Source organism: Olea europaea, chromosome 11, assembly GCF_002742605.1.
Source record: "Olea europaea var. sylvestris chromosome 11, O_europaea_v1, whole genome shotgun sequence".
Taxonomy (NCBI): domain Eukaryota; kingdom Viridiplantae; phylum Streptophyta; class Magnoliopsida; order Lamiales; family Oleaceae; genus Olea; species Olea europaea.
The window spans coordinates 30046101-30063655 of NC_036247.1; the positions used below are offsets into that span (position 1 = coordinate 30046101).

Sequence of the window (17555 nt, forward strand, 5' to 3'; positions counted from 1 at the left end):
ACCAGGAAAAATAACTTTTTTTTTTTTTTTTTTTTTTGTGAAACTGCTGAAAAATCTATATAAAAAAAAACTCAAATTCCTGGTGTGAACAGTAACGTTTTTTTTTTTGCCTAATAAACTAGAAAGAAAATTGAACAAGAAAACTGCTGCCTCATAACAATTTTTTTTTTGTGCTATTTCACAAGTTTTTGGGAAGAGGATAGGAAGAAAGTTTTGGATTGTGGATGAAAAATTATCCAAGTTTTGGCTTTGATATCAAATTTGATATAGGATGAATAAGAAAGAAAGAAGAAGGAACGGGGAGGAGAAACAGAGAGAAGGGAGAAGAGGAGAAGAAACCAGAGGAAGAGAGGGGAGGGAGAAAACGGCTGCAAGCTCCCAAAAATATTTCAATTCTAATTCATCATCAACTGTCTCAAATGAAAAACAAAACAGAAATAAATAGCAGAACATAAACCCTAAAGAGAAGGGCTTGGGCCAAACCCACTAAACAAGCCCAATAACAGAAATTTAAATAATAATCCAAATAGAATATAACTAATAGTCCAAAAAGAAAATAAATAGTAAATGGAAGAAAATAAATAGTAAATGGATGTCCGCATCAGGAAGTGTATCACAATTTGAAGGTAAGGTTTCAGTTCTCTCTTCCTTTGTTTACCTGTTTGATCAATTTCTAATTAATGGTCATACCTATTTTAAATTTAATATAATAGAAAGCTCTAGCCTGTATATATCTACGATTAAAATGCATAATTTAGGGAATATGCTATAGCTTGATGTAGAGAATTCTGGAATTTCTTTGTTGTGATTTTGTACCTCCATTTTAATGAAGCTATATGAATTTCTAATTCCTGGGTTATTGGGTATGTGGCTAGTCAACAGGAGATATTGTCTAGGGAACACACTATGATTTGAGGATCTCTAAAAATTGTACAATACTCATGTTGGTTTGCATTCTTATACCTCGGTACAATATAGAATTTCAATGTTCCTAGATTATTAGGTCCGCAGCTGGTATAGAATTGAGTTTTACATCAATGTATTTCTGTATCCTTATGAAATGTAAGGTGAATCTTGCTAGGCCTATTGCTGATCTTGGAATTGATGTTCCCAGTTTGCACTTTTTTATTATGTCTATAGACTTAGGGTCAAAGAGTTTCTCTTACATCTGTGATGTCTAACTATTAGGAATTGGTTTTCTTTGATTTCAGGCTGTCCCAAATTGAAATTTTTTATGTCTATATGCTTAGGGTCAAAGAGTTTCTCTTGCATCTGTGATGTCTGACTTTTAGGAATTGGTTTTCTTTCATTTTTGGCTGTCACAAATTGCAGTTTTTATATGCCTAAAAGTTCAGAGTCGGTGAGTTTCTGTTCCAACTATGAGGTCTTGATTTTTAGGAATTGATTTTCTTTGATCTCACGTCGACATTAAGAAGAAATATTTCCAAGATGCCATCAATATAGGGGATGAGGGTGGCTTTGCTCCCAACATTCAGGTTGATCGATGTGTTATGTTTGAATAAACCTTTTGCTTAAGGTTCATTTATAATGTTCAAAGTGTTTAATCTTTTCTGCAGGAGAACAAGGAGGGTCTTGAACTGCTCAAGATAGCCATTGATAAAGCAGGTTACACAGGAAAAGTGAGTTCTCTTAACTCTCTCGACTTTCTTGTTTAATCACCTAGTGAATGGGGTTAAAGCTTGAGTTTCATTATGTACAGGTTGTCATTGAATGGATGTTGCTGCATCTGAGTTTTATGGATCAGACAAGACTTATGATTTGAACTTCAAAGAAGAGGCAAGTTCTTAACTTGCTTAGCTCCATTTGTCTGCATTCTTGAATAATATGCTGTATGCGTGATGTAAAGAATGCAAGTAGGGCTCATCTCCCTGTGTGCATAATAGCTTGTTCCTAACTACTACTAATAATTCATTTGACATTTTAGTTTTATTGCTTTGTTATTGCAGAACTATAATGGCTCACAAAAGATCTCAGGCGACCAGCTTAAAGATCTGTACAAGTCATTCATATCCGGTTACCGAATTGTATCCATTGAAGATCCGTTTGACCAAGATGACTGGGAGCATTAAGCCAAGCTTATCGATGAAATTGGTGCTCATATACAGATTGTGGGAGATGACCTCTTGGTCAACAATCCCAAGGTGATGGGTCCAATACCTTAAAAATGATCAGAAAACATTACTTCTGTGACTAATAAAATTTAGCATATCTTACCGTGCTATCTTACTGCTTATTTTTGTGTACAGAGAGTCGAAAAGGCAATCAAGGAGAAGGCCTGCAATGCTCTTCTTCTTAAGGTATCATGAAATATCTGTATGATCTTAAGTGCTTAAATGGTCTCTCTCGACTTCTTTGAAAATGTAACAATGGCATGTTTAACAATTTCATTTAACTAATAGGTTAACCAAATTGGATCGGTTACTGAGAATAATGAAGTTGTAAAGTGTCTAAACGAGCTGGTTGGGGTGTAATGGCAAGCCACCGCAAGTATGAAAATTATACCTTGTTATATGGTGGGTATCTACCGTGAAAGAGAATATTAGATTTGACAATCATTTTTGTTGCTAGATGCAGTGGAGAGACAGTGGACACTTTCATTGCTCATCTCTCTGTGGGTTTGGCTATGGTAATCTTCTGTCAGATTCTACTAGAATTATGTTTTCCTTCGTAGTCTAAAATGCTGAATTTTTTCTGTGGAAAAAATTTGTCAGGGCCAAATTAAGACTGGAGGTCCATGCATGTCAGAACGTCTTGCAAAATACATCCAGGTAAACTTTTCATGTTTTAAAATTCATTAATGGCGTGTTCATGTTGGACTGGGTTGCACTAGAGATGATAATAAAAAGAAGTTAAATTGTGCCTATTATTCCGTACAATTTCAATGCCGACTTAATCCTGTGTAACAAACATTCCCGTCTGTTCCAACAACAATTAATAGGACATTTTCCCAATCAAATCCTGATTGTCCATAGTTGTCCCTCTCGTTTTTTCCTTATATGTAACTATGAAGTATTAAGCACGATATTATCTAGGTATCTGATGGTCATTTGTTGCATACAGCTATTGCGAATTGAAGAGGAACTTGGATCTGAAGCTATATATGCTGGAGCCAAGTTTCGTGTACCTGTCAAGCCCTATTAGATCCAAATAAGTCGTGAGCTGACGATGCATGTTTGCAAGATGAATTCTTACTTTTAGTAGAATAAATATACATGAGACGTGTTTTTCAGTAATCAAAATAGTTTTGTGCTGAATTGTGAAACAATTGAAATGACTGGTTATGTCATCTCATTTTTGACTTGTTTTGTAACTAGGAAAATGTAGTTTTTAATAGGAATCTATCTGGTTATTTGCGAACTTATTTTTGTTGATGACATGAATGTTTTGTAGCTGGCATCTGCCACTTGTGATCATATGAATGTTTGGTAACCATTTTAAAAACCCTCGTAATAAGATTTAAGGAAAATAATAAAGAGAGAATCTCCATCATAAAATTAATCAAGGGTACAGGAATGTCTGAATAGGTTTTGATTTATAAGCATTTTCTTTCGAAGCGGAGGCTTTGTTTCATATTTTCGTAATGTTAAGAGAATCAGGAATACTATGAAAAGAATTAGCTACTTGAAAAATCAGTAAAGTTGGGGAACTCTTGATTCAAAATTTGACATATTTTTCAAATAAATATTTGAGCTTTTGATAACATAAAGTGTTTGTGTCCTATCGACTTTATAGCATAAATAAAAAATATATATGTGTGCCTTTAGTTTGTATAGGAGCGGTTCCTCTTACTAATACTTTTGACTAGGGGTGGCAAACGGGCATCGGCTCGACCGCTTGGCTCATCAAAACTCGGCTCAATCTACCAACACCATCCTCTCCACTGTCTTCACCCATTTTTTCCTCTGCCATCAAAGTTAAATACAAATCTTGGTATTTAAAGGGGAATCCAAATGGAGTATTATATAAGGCAAGTCATCCACAATATCCTCTACCATATTCTTGAGAACCCAAAATCTGAAAAATTACAAAATCTGATGGTTTTGATATCGAAAATCTAATAAGAATTTAAAAAGTCAGTCTCCATTGAATAGATTACAGAAAATATATGTAATTAAAAATACCATTACAACTTCATTTCTTTAACATATATATACACACACGTAAACAAGAAAAATCATTGAAGAGAGAATTAATGGGAGAGAATCTGAAAGGTTTCGGATTTTTCTTCAAACCCAGCTGTCGAGATCAAATCATTTATACTAAATTATGAATGCAAAAACAAAGATTAATAGAAAATCATCACCTGAAATGTATATGAACACAAAAAATATGTGAAAGAATTTTTTGTTCTCAATCTTTAGCTCCGAGCCTTGATTCTTCAAGTTCTTGATGTAATTTACCTTCAAATTTGTGTTAGACTTGTACTTCTCTCCAATTAAGGAAGAGTTAGCATCCCTTAGTTGCAAGATTTGTATGATATAAGAGACCCTTCCCAATGTTTGCTCATCTTCTCTACACAAAGAGGTTGGAATTATGTCAAGAATCACGTCCAAAGTGCCATCCAAGAAGTTGAATCAAAATAGGAAATAAATTAAATTTTGTCTCATTTGCTTCGCATGGTACACATCCTTATGCTTGCATGGTTATAAATAAAAATGTTTTGCTGGTAAAAATTTTCCCTTTACTATCGTATGGTTATCATTTTTGCCATATTCTAGATTTATTCAAATTGGTCTCTAAACTTTTTGATTGTTGAATTTTGCTATCGAAACTTGTGAATTTACCTCGATTGCTCTAATAATACTTTCAATTGATCAATTGCAATTCAGTTTATCTTCAATCTTCATTCCTTGGTCCGAGTTAACTTTTAAATATTTGTAATTAGTCCCCAAACTTTGGAATTTTTCTATTCTTCTTTCCCCCCCACTCTTTGGCCAATTTTCACTTCCTTTCTTCTAACATCACTTCAAATAATTAAGTTTTACCTAACAAATATATATGAGAGATTAAGATATAATTCATCATAAGTAATCTCAAATATACATATTTAACAGCTTAGATAACTTATCATAAGTAAAGGTTTGAAAAGATAGCAAGTCGAAAGTTCATCAAGGAAGATGGTTAAAATTGATAACGTAACCAAGAGTTTTCATCTAAAAATCTAGATTTAATGGGACAATCAAACTGTGAAAAATCAGTACGCAATGGGGAGATTCATCACTACTACCCATTTCTATGATGAGACAATGCCTAATTGTTGTGAGAATCAAGTTAAGCTTTCAATGCTCTCTATATTTTATTTGTTCAAGTAGATTACAATAGAATGCTCTTTATGGTGATCACATATATGGGTGAGAATGGATCGCTTCTATGAGAATTAATATGTAAGGATGAATTCTTTAAAAATACTAATAAACCAGGGGGTGTCCAATGTCAAAATTGACACAATCGTTAGAACCAATGTTTTTGAATGGAATTGTGTGACTTCTATTGTATAGTTTTACACGAACGACTAACTATTCAAAGCATATTGCTATTGATTGACCAAGTAAATTCGATAGTTTTTTACAAGAAAAAAGACCAGTCTTTGGCTATTTATCTCGATACAGTTTTTCTTTATTTGTATTCGAAATTCGTATTTGGTATTGTATTGTTTAGGAAAATCAATATATTTTATTTATGTTGAGATTGTTGAAAAATAGTTTTTTAATCAAGCTGCTTTGAGTTTAATTTTATGTGAAACCTGTAATTCGAAATTAATACGACCAAGCATATTCATTTTCTACTTTGCGAAATGATTAATATGATATATTTACTTGTCAAAAATCAATAGGTATTGAATGAAATATTTCAATTCAAAATTACCCACTTCAAACTTTAAATAAGTGAGAATTTAGTTGAAATCGCTAAACATTCGTTCCACATAGAAAGCCTTAAAAAATATTGTTTGGTTTATGTGGTGGAAGTTTGACAATTGGGTTCGAGCATCCACGAGTACTACTAGTCTTTAGAAAGGGAAAGATCACGATCCTATTGAGTTCGGTCCAAAGCCAAAATGCACGCTCGCTGCTGTCATCCTTTTGGTTGGCTTGAAAAAAATGTGCGCATGCCTAGGCTAGGCTTGAGTGGTTTCAAGTTTGGGATTGGGTCCTTGTCTTACATATATCTAGTTTGGACAAAATTTAAATGGTCCGAATTGTAATTAATAAAATTCTTAGGTACGTAGTAAAATAATTTCAAAAGGTCCTTCTGTTAGCTCGTTTCTTCGTAATTTTTTGGATGTGAATGTCAGGGAACCTTTGTGATCGATGTTTAATTTTCCATAATAGACATCTATGGCTGATGTGATCAACTACTATTATTAGGCTGTAATAGACGCATGGTTTTAGTCTAAACATATATCTCTATTCGTTTTGAAAGGTTGTCACCACCGTTCTAAAGAGTTTTTAGACTGTTTGAATGATCACAAATAAATCTATAAATAGCCTGCATTTCTGTTCTAAAGAGTTTTTAGACTGTTAAAAAATATTACACCATTTTTCATTGCAAATATTCCTGCTTTGTAATTAAAAGAGCCATTTCTTTCAACCCCAAGTGAGACAATGAAGAGAGGGCAAGCAAAGAGCAAGGTTTGGGCAAAAAGGTTGCTATCATTGAAGAGGAGAAAAATAAGTGAAAGCAGGTCTGAGAAGAATGAGTCCTGTGACTCTTCTAGGTGAGAAGAAGAAGAGGATCAAACAAAACGGGATGGTCCTTGAGAAGAATTTCTATTCTTCTCGTAGCTCATTTTTCTTAGTTTCTTTGCCTTTTTCCAGCAAGTTGGAAGACTATTGTTATACAGCTAATGTCCATACAAACTATAAGATAGTGGTGAATTCAATGAGAAAAACTTTGATTTGAACCACTTGATTAAAACATGTAATTTGGTGCTTCACTACAATATTTTACAAAGAATCTTGAGATAAAACAAGACCTACATGGTGAAGTCAATATTTAAAAAAAAAAAAAAAGAAAAATCTTAGAACAAGTCATAAATTTTTTTTTTTGACGCATTGTCATGGATTGGACGATCTTTGTGAAAATTAATCCTTTCCTACTGAATCATGTGTAAAAGAAAATGGAGAAGTTCGTGATAAATAGTTAATTCACGGATAACAACTTTAATTTCAAAAGCTTAAATAATAGATGAAATATAGCAGTGTATTTCATGCTGAAAGAACAATTTTGTGGAAATTTGTTAAATAAATTATGTGGAAGTCAAGACTTTCCAAACAAATATCTACAAGAAACTTACTTTTACAATTAATGCTAGAAATAGTGTTGCTTAAATGGTGAAGAATATATACCCACAATTTAGTTAATGTAACATTTAGTTCTGAAAATGACTGCTGACAAAAAAGATTCATCAACAACCCCATTTCTTAGTTATTGCACTTTTACTTTTAAACTCGAGAGCCCCATATTTTAAACCTATGGATCAAACTAGAGGTTAAACAAATCAACTAAATAAATTTCTTTTCAAAAGAGTGTAGCAGTAAAATTGAGGTAAGGGTCAATGCAAAACCCTCAAGCCACCAACATATCAAAGCAAGGATGTTAAGCTTATTAAAAAATTTGAATAGGTTTCAAAAAAAAAAAAAAAAAGGATCTTTGTTTAGATTTTAATTTTTTTTCTAGCCTGATGTGGTAGATAGCAATCTAACGTGGAGCAATTATGCATTATACATTCTGTTAGAATACTTAATGCAATTTAATTAATTGAGTGGTCAAACTTAATGACTATTTCAAAACAAAAATAAAGTTTGATGACCAACATGAAATTTCGTATAAGTTGAGTGACGAACAATGTTTTATAACTAGTTATGTTAGTGTCTCACTTGAACCATTTTTTGTTCAAATTTGCTTTGTAACTCAAAAATTTCAATTACAAAATATAAACCTTTGTTCTTGCAATATGTACCACGTTTTTTCTGAAATAGCTTAAAACTCATAATATATCATCACGATATCTCTTTTGTTGGTATAATCAAGTTGAGTATTTCAAATAATTATATTTTTTTATATTTCGTGTTCAATTTTTTTTTTTCATTAATTTGTGTGCTATATTTATTTTAAAAGTTATAGTGGTTAATATCATAATTTCACTTGGGACTTCAGGGATTGTGTCATGTAGATTACATAACCTAGACAATTTCCCTTGGGAATTCTTTGCAGTGGTTAATATCATAATAACAATAATTAATATTGTAATTGACAATAATTATAGGTAAGATTCAACTTAAAAAATCAGAAATTTCAATCTTTAACACATCTAGGATTACAGTGACATTGTGTTGTAATTGAGGCCCCATGAATAGATGTTTATGAAGACCAATTTTATAGCCCGTTATGAATGCTAGAAGAAATTATAGTGGAATCTACTTCATTGGGGACATACATCCTCTACGGCTCTACACGTGCTTCACATATAATATGATTGCATGAACTTGAAAAACTTCAATCTTTTTCAATTACTGTAAACATGATATCAGTAAAAATTATGGAGATTAACAGATTCATCAAAATACTGAGTGTGCTTATGTTTGTACTTTCACTATGCATGAAACTTACTACAGTATCTGATGCTGAAGTTAGGTACATAGACAGGGAAAGACAAGCTCTTCTCAAGTTTAAGCATGACCTTGTTGATGACTATGGCGTTCTCTCATACTGGGGAAGTGACATCTCATGTAGCAACAGAATTGGTCACGTAGTTTTACTTGATCTGTTGTCTGATAATATTTATCTGAAGGCTGCTAAGCTTAGCCTCGCACTGCTTGAATTGCAGCATTTGAATTATTTGGACCTGAGTCATAATGATTTTGGAACAATTGAAATACCAAGATTCTTTGGTTCCTTCAAGAAATTAAGGCACTTGAAACTTTCAGAATCAAACATCAGTGGTGAAGTTCCTTGTGAACTTGGGAACCTTACAAACCTGCATACACTTGACCTTAGTTACAATGATTTGAGAATCAAGAACCTTGTGTGGCTTTCTCATCTTTCTTTGCTGTCATATCTTGATTTGAGTGGTGTTAACCTTATGAATCAAACCAGCTGGTTGCACCACATAACAAGGTTTCCTTTCCTTGAGGAACTATATTTGTAAAACTGTCAACTTCCCAACACAGTGCCTTCCTTCAATATCTCTACTAATTCTTCCTTACCCTATCTGTCCATCCTCGATTTATCCTCCAATGATCTCACTTCCTCTTTTACATTCCACTTGTTTAACTTTGGTGCAATCTTACTAGCATAAACCTCTCCAGTAATCGATTAGAGGGTTCTATTCCTGATGCGTTTGGGAAATTGATTTTTCTTGAGGATCTTGTTTTGAGTAACAATATGTTATGCGGGAGGGTTCCAAAATCTTTGGGGAATTTAAGTCATTTATATAATCTAGACATATCGCAATGAATTAAACGGTCCCTTGCCAGATTTTACTAAAAATTTCATCCTTAAAAAATTTGATCCTTAACAACAATAAGCTGAATGGGTCTTACCCACAAAGCCCTGGGCTACCTTCAAGTCTTGAAAATTTAGGGTTATCTGACAACCAATTTAGAAGTCTACCCGAAGGTATTGAGAAACTTTCCAAGCTCCAATATTTACGAATGTCTTCAAATTTGTTGGAAGGTACAATCACTGAATGGAACCTCTCAAACTTTGCCAACTTACAATCCCTAGATTTATCCTTAAACTCCTTGGCTTTCAACTCTAGCTCAGATTGGATTCCTTATTTTCAATTGGAAGAAATATTGCTCTGCCATTGTTATTTGGGGCCTCATTTTCTAAAATGGATTCAAACTCAGAGTACTCTTAAAATGCTTGACCTCTCTTTTGCTGGTATATCAGATGCATTACCTAATTGGTTGTGGAATATGTCTTCTTTAGTACTATTAGATCTTTCTTATAACAATATTAGTGGTAAAATTTCTAATTTGTTCTCAAAGTCGATTCTTCGTGTTGTTGTAGATTTAAGTTATAACAATTTTTCAGGTCCAATTCCATTATTTCTTTTTCATTCTGGAGAATTAAAAATTTCCAAAAATATTTTTTTGGGATCTATTTCTCACTAATGCACAATTCCTGAGGCCCTAATCATCGTCGTTCTTGATCTCTCTGATAACAAATTGGAAGGAGAGCTTCCTAGTTGCTTGATCAACATAAATTGATTATCTATTCTGGATTTGGCAAATAATAAGTTCTGAGGTAAAATTCCCCTCACTTTGGGCAGTTTGGATCAGCTTGAAATATTACACTTGCGCAACAAAAATTTCATTGGTGAATTGCCTTCAACTTTGAGGAATTGCACGAGACTGAGAACGTTTGATGTGGGAGGAAACAAGTTAACCGGTAATATTCCTGCATGGATAGGAACACATTTAACAAGTTTGACAATTCTTAGTCTTCGAAGTAACGAATTTGACGGAATCATGCCTTCAACAATTTGCCGCCTTGCCAATACCCATGTCTTGGACCTCTCCAGAAATAATATTTCAGGAAGAATATCACGGTGTTTAAATAATATTACTGCTTTGGTTCAGAAGAACAGTTCAATTGAATACAATGGTTATTGGGGGAGTTACATACCTCCCGATCATGCTGGACTTTATGTTAACCACGCTTTTGTTCAATGGAAAGGACAAGATACATAATACAAAACATAGGACTTCTGAAAGGCATTGATCTATCTGGAAATAAGTTATTTGGACCTATTCCTCAAGAGTTTTCTGCTTTAAGGGGTTTAGTTCTGTTGAACTTATCTAGAAATCATTTGATTGGAAATATCATTTCAAACATTGGTCAAATGGAGATGTTAGAATGTCTTGACTTGTCTCGGAACCAACTTTCAGGGAAGATACCGAACAGCCTTGCACATCTAAATTTTCTCAGTGTTTTGGATTTATCATACAATAATTTGACGGGAAAGATTCCTTTGGGCACTCAACTTCAAAGCTTCAACTCCTCTGCGTATGCTGGGAATATCCAACTCTGTGGAAAGCCTCTGACGGAGTGTCCTGGTGATATTTCTAATAATTCTGTGACTGATCACGAAAAGGAATATTTTTGAAGAAGATGATGGGTTTATAACTCGTGATTTTTATTTTTGCTCGGCATTTGATTTTATTACTAGATTCTGGTAGTTGTTCAGGCATTCTCGGAGACATTCCTATTTCAATTTTTGGAATAACATTGGAAATTGGATGTACGTGACAACAACAATCTATGTTACAAGACTCAAGAGAAAATTTCAGACGTGAAGGTAATCACTAAAATTTACTTGATTAATCTGGTTGTTATATATCCAAATTTTGACTTGGTTTGATATTGAAATCAGGAGCCCCTTTTGGGAAAGAAGAAAGTGCTGACTATCATTCAAACAAGTTGTTGGCTGGAGAGGTGTAGGGACTATGCATGGCAGTGTTTCTATTCTAGTTATCACCATTGTCTTATCTTCTAAGTATTTGAAAAAATAATATCAATTCATGAGATCTCAACCTATACAAATAACTAGCTTTGTTGTGCTTAATAATTGATGTAAAAATAAATTTTAATGGAGATCAAGTATATCGCTTGGTTAATTAATTGTTTTAGCTATTTTTTATTCACGTAGATGACTTATATAATTTGTATGTACTAAAAAACTCAAGCCACTTTCTAGATTCGTTAGTGCAAAATGCAATTAAGTAAAAAATAAATCTTAAACCCCACTATATGTTAGAAATATTCGATTATTTGCTATAAAATAGTGAAGTTCCACTAATGCTTTCGGGAAAAATACAAAGAACAACATTTTGAAATCTAATTTTATTTATCACTTAGCCTTGAATGCTAAGGTGCTAATGAGAATATGTAGATAATGCTGCTTAAAATTGTATGTTCCTTACAAAGCAAACACACAATTATAGTTGTTTTTCCACAATGGAGGATTATGTCCACTTAAAATCGGCCTCAATCGTACGAATAGTAGACAACTTAATACATAATATCTAATACTCAATACACACAATACTGAGTCGATCCTTAATTGAGGGGTAAGTGTATAGTATAGTAGAGGGACCCCTAAAAAGACATTTCCAGAAGGGTACCAAAAGAATGTTAAATTTTGGGTTGAACACTTCTTGATTTGATCTTTTCAGGTTATTGGTTCTGTATACGGCTCTTTGCACATTTCATATGTGCTTCAAAATCACACAAACTACAAAAATATAGCTTGCGACTCAAATGTGAATTTGATTAACACAGACCACATCAAAATTTTCACAGTTTTGTGATTGCAGTAGCTGCAGAAGTCACATATTTATTGATTCAGTCTTTATTTTCGAGGACTATTTAATCCAACACATCAAATTTTATTATCATCACGAAAACAATATGTAGTTAGTAGTAGATATTAATCTCCTCAACGGAAGAAAATATGCCGGAGGAAATCAAATAATACTATGCAAGATCAAAGATTAATATTTGCCGATGACATATTAAAATTTTCGATAAAAACCATCACTAAAACTAATTCTTTATTTCATAGTTGTAATAAAATTGTGTTGTAACTAGTAGCCAGCTGTAGCCACAGTTTCTTTAATTTAAGCCATCAGAAGTCATTACTCATAAAAACAAACCAATATGAATTCTTTCACATGGTAACACCATTGCTATGGTTGATTTGTCATTTATTACCACTTGGCACAATCACAGACACCTCCTAGTCAATTGGAGCCAATTGCATGCGGGATGGAGTTGGTGTATCATACACCCTCAGGCATCATCATCAATTCATCATCTGTTAAGTTGCATCAATGTGTCAATCAAATTTCTTTCAAAAACCATACTCCAAAAAATTGTGTATATGATCAAAGTACAAATTGACATAGTTGACTCGGATCTATGCCCATCTATGAAGTCAATGTATTAACCCTCACCCCTCTCCCCTTTTTGGATTGGCTTTTTTGGACAAATTTATGAGATTCGGATAGATTTTCTGGGCCATTCTTTCAATATAATATTAATGACCTACTATATGAACGTTTGAATAGGGGAAGTTTGGAAAATAATCATTTCCTCTAAATCGTCAATTCTATCCTCCACACGTTTCATATGTCAGACTAAACTTGGAATTTCGAAATGGATATTTTCACAAAAGCCACCAATGTTGACTTCTATTTCAGTCTCTCTCTTGTTAGAAATGGTCATTTATTTTGAGTAACGCTCCTTGAACAGGGATAGGTGATAGGCTTTTGATAGATGCTGCGTTGACAGTGCCTGTATGGCTCCTCTTTTATTTATTTATTTATAAAATTGTCCAAGGAAAATTTAACACGTGTCCCCCCATTTTTAACCCGTGTCGCTCACCTTGTTTGGGTAGCAAAACTCATGTATTTTACATTAAAGAAACAAAACAGGACCCACTCAACTGTTGCAGATAATCGATTTTTCCAAGAAATAGCTCGGCCACACAAAGTCGTTTTCTAAACTCAACACCCTATTTGTTTTGCATAAATTCAAGAATAATATACAATAGACAACTCATTCTTTGTTGCTCACTCCATAAGTCTGGGTCAATACATCATGCGATTTTTCTTTATCACCACCAAACATCAACGTGTATTTTAATCTTGACTTTATCGATATATATTGTCTAAAGGTTTAAGTTGTCAAATAGAATTGAGAACATTTTTATTTACTCAAAGTGTCTTGACCAGGGGTAAATCCAGCACCGAGCAAGCCGCCCGAGTGTGCATGTGTCTATATGTATATATAACACTGAACGAAATGGTGTGCAAATTATATGGATGGGCGTCGCTTTTCCATGCAACGATACACTGGTTCAATTCCTTTCAACAGTACTTTTCCTCTTAATTTTTAAACACAGTAAATAATAACTAAATATTAACTCATAATTGTACTAACCTTCAACAAAAGGAAATATAGTTCATATGGTGGAGGGGTCACTTTGTATGTGAGAGGTATGGTGTTCAAATCCATGTACTCCCATTTTTCGTTTAATTTTTTAATACAATAAATAATGACTAAACAATTATATATTATTAGTTTTCATTTTCAAAATAATTTCTTTAAAAAATTTATTGACCCAAATTATTACTTCATAATATATATACTTTTATTGTTAGATTTTATCAAATTATTTTATAAAATTCAAATTTGGACAATTTAAGTGTTGCTTTTTATTCTTTTAAAAGTTCCAAAAACCTTTTTTTCTTTTGAGTTTGAAAATTATTTTAATTCTAAAAATTATTATTTTCAAAATTTTGCATAACCTTCGCTTAAGCTCGGAGCTTGTCTTTACCACTTAATCATGCTTCATGTATATTATCTCGCTTAAGTTCGTAAAAAATTTGAAACTTGATCATGCATATATGATTGCAAAATGTATTTTTCTCATTGTTTTGGATTGTATTGAATTATATCTTTAAATGTATATGACTTTTACGTTTTAATGTATTTATACATTGATTGAAAATTTTCCGTAAAGGGTCAACGGCCTCCCTAGCTGACTCAATATCTTGGATCTGCCATTGGTATTTACCATAAAGTCTTTGATACGACACAATTTTCATAAATGGGTGATTCCAAGTCGGGAATATGTCTTTGCCTTCTCTCATACCTTATCTAATAGGTTAGGTTAAGTTGTTAAGAATGAAGCATTTGAAATTGTCTATCTTCAACAGACATAGTATTCAACCTTCCCCACTTGGTTGTGAAAGACAAGGAACATGATTATTTTAAGCCCAAAATATTGACGTCTTGAATTAGTCTGACGCTGTCTTTGTCAGTTGGTTGTATACTTATATGATATATGCTCATAGGCTAAAGATGAAATGAAAAGTAGAAGATGAGGTAGAAGGGAAAAACCAAAAATGGAATACAAGCATTTAAAGGGTAGACATCATGGTCCTTGAGAAGATTGATCTATTCTAATCGTTCCTCATTTTTCTTAGTTGCTTTATTTACTTCAATTTAGTTTCCACCATGCCCCATGTATAAGCCGAATTCATTTTTCATAGCATGGCACATGGACAATTTTTGTTCATGTATGACAAAACTTAAATTATAATTTAAGGTGATTAAGCATACTTTCATTTACATATTTCTTAGAATCCAAAATTATTGCTCATTTTTAATTCTCACATTTTATAGAACTAACAGCTTATAATCACTTATAGGCACTCATAGATGTATAACGACGAACTTGGGTTCATAATCTTTGTCTACCATCATACTATGTTGAACCACTTGTCTAAAAACCTTTTTTTTTTTTTTTTTGCTTCAATTCGAGAAGGGATTGTAACTTCTTACCATCCACTTAAGACAATGGTGAATTCGATGAGAAAGGCTTTGATGTGAACTACTTCTAAAAGTACAAAGAACTGCATGCTGAACTCAATTTTTTTTTTTTTTAAAATAAACCTTTAGAACAAGTCAAATTCTTTTTTGGATGCATTGTCGCAGATTGGGTGGTCTTTCTAAAAATTAGTGCATTCCTACTGAACCACGCGTAAAAGAAAATGGGCAAGTGAATTGTGATTAATTCACAGATAACAACCTTCATTTCAATGACCTTGATAATTAGATATGAAATATAATTGTTGTTAAACCGTGTATTCCTTGCTAAAAAAAATTTTTGACCTAAAGAAACGTTCATGTTAACAATGCTTTCGTTCAATGGAAAGGATAAGATTTAGAATGCATAACACTAGGACTAGGACATTTGGAAGGCATTGATCTTTCCGAAAATAAGTCAATTGAAACTATTCTCAAGAGTTTTCTGCTATAAGAGGTTTAGTTTTCTTGAACTTATCTAGAAATTATTTGATGAAAAATATCATTTTAAGCATTGGTCAAATAGAGATGTTGGAATACCCTGACTTGTCTCGAAAATAGCTTTCAAGGAGATAACAAACCTACTTGCACATCTAAATTTTCTCAGCGTTTTGGACTTATCTTACAATAATTTGATGAAAAAGATTTCTTTAGGCACTCAATTACAAAGCATGAACTCCTCTATGTATGCTCGGAATAGCCAACTTTTCAGGAAGCCTGTTGCATAGTGTTCTAGAGATATTTCTAATGATTTTGTAATTGATAGCAAAAAGGGGAATATTTTTTAAGAATATAATAAATTTACAACTTGTATTGTTTATATCTACATGATATTTGGTTTCATTACTGAATTGTGGGTACTTGTTGCCATTATTCAACACCAATAAGAAAGTGGAAAATATAAATATAACTACACTTTTACGAAAATTAGATTCACTATAATTTTTCATGTTTTCCTTTATGAATTATTTTATTATAGAAAATCAACAAAATAATGCAAAACTGCTTGCCATGGGGTTCGAACCCATGCGTGCTTATGTGCAAACGATCTCAAGTCTTCCCCCTTAACCTCTCGAGCAAACTAGCTCATATATGGTTTTTATCAAATAGTTTTTTTTTAAAAGACTGCAACAAATCCCCAAATCGAATTGAAAAAAAAAAACACAAAATTCAAGAGAGATGGCGGAGCACTCAACTTTGATATTCGAGACGGAGAAGGACAGGGTTGATAGCCCTGCGACTGCTATTCCTGCCTCCACACAAAATCTTGCAACTTGACACTTCGAGGTTCATAAATTAGTAAATAGAAGTATAAAATTCGATCAATATTTCACACTTCATTAAAGTTTTCAATGATTCCTTCATTTTGTTCGGCCAAGTTCCAGTTGAGATTTTTCATTGCAGTGATTATGCAAAGAACTTTTTCAGACTCGTATTGTTAGTCTAGCAACTAGACATGGCTTTGAAAATGAGAGCGAGATATCTAATGCCAAAATCATTAGTATATATTTTCAGTGATGAGATGAGATAGTATGGTCAATGATAGTGTCAATTCCCTAAAAATTTAACTAATTTGATTAACATCTTACACTACAAGAAACAATGGCTTTACCGACTAGATTTTCCCAACCAAACGAAGATTTTTTACTGACTAAGAAATTTTTTTAGTCGGTGATACCTTTCCTGACCAAGTTTTCCCCGAACAAATAGAAATAGTAAATGAAAATAATTTTTTCCGACTAAATTTTCCCGACCAATTGAAAACTAGTCGGTTTTTACCGACTAAGAATATATTTTAGTCGGTGATGCCTTTGCCAACCAGTTTTCCACGGCCAAAATAGAAATAGTCAACGAAAATCATTTTTGCTGACCAATTTTCCCCTACCAATATAACATTAGCCCCCGAAACTGAAAACAATATTTTGCCAACTAATATAATATAGTAGTCGGCCTAAATGTGACAAATCTGCTAGCCAAATGAAATAGTCGATGAAGGTCTTATTTTTGGCCAACTTTTTTTGTTGAGACTTTGGCACCTTAATATTTATTGGCGAAGACATTATTAGTCAGCTTTGATGAAATAAAATTCAACAATACATTTACCGACCAGCGAATTTAGCAGCGACGAAATTAAAAAATAAAAGATTATTTTA

At 32.9% G+C, this 17555-nt stretch overlaps 1 protein-coding gene and 1 pseudogene across 1 annotated transcript; both read left to right on the top strand.

The window, feature by feature from the left end:
* The window catches only part of LOC111404684, a 10659-nt pseudogene extending 7497 nt beyond the window's left edge, over positions 1-3162 (top strand).
* Positions 3163-9674: 6512 nt separating this feature from the next.
* Positions 9675-11134, top strand: LOC111404685 (LRR receptor-like serine/threonine-protein kinase ERL1). The gene is made up of 3 exons (XM_023033457.1): positions 9675-10012; positions 10298-10632; positions 10731-11134. Exons 1-3 carry the CDS (start codon positions 9675-9677, stop codon positions 11132-11134), a joined length of 1077 nt encoding a protein of 358 aa, XP_022889225.1.
* The last annotated feature ends 6421 nt before the right edge of the window (positions 11135-17555 follow it).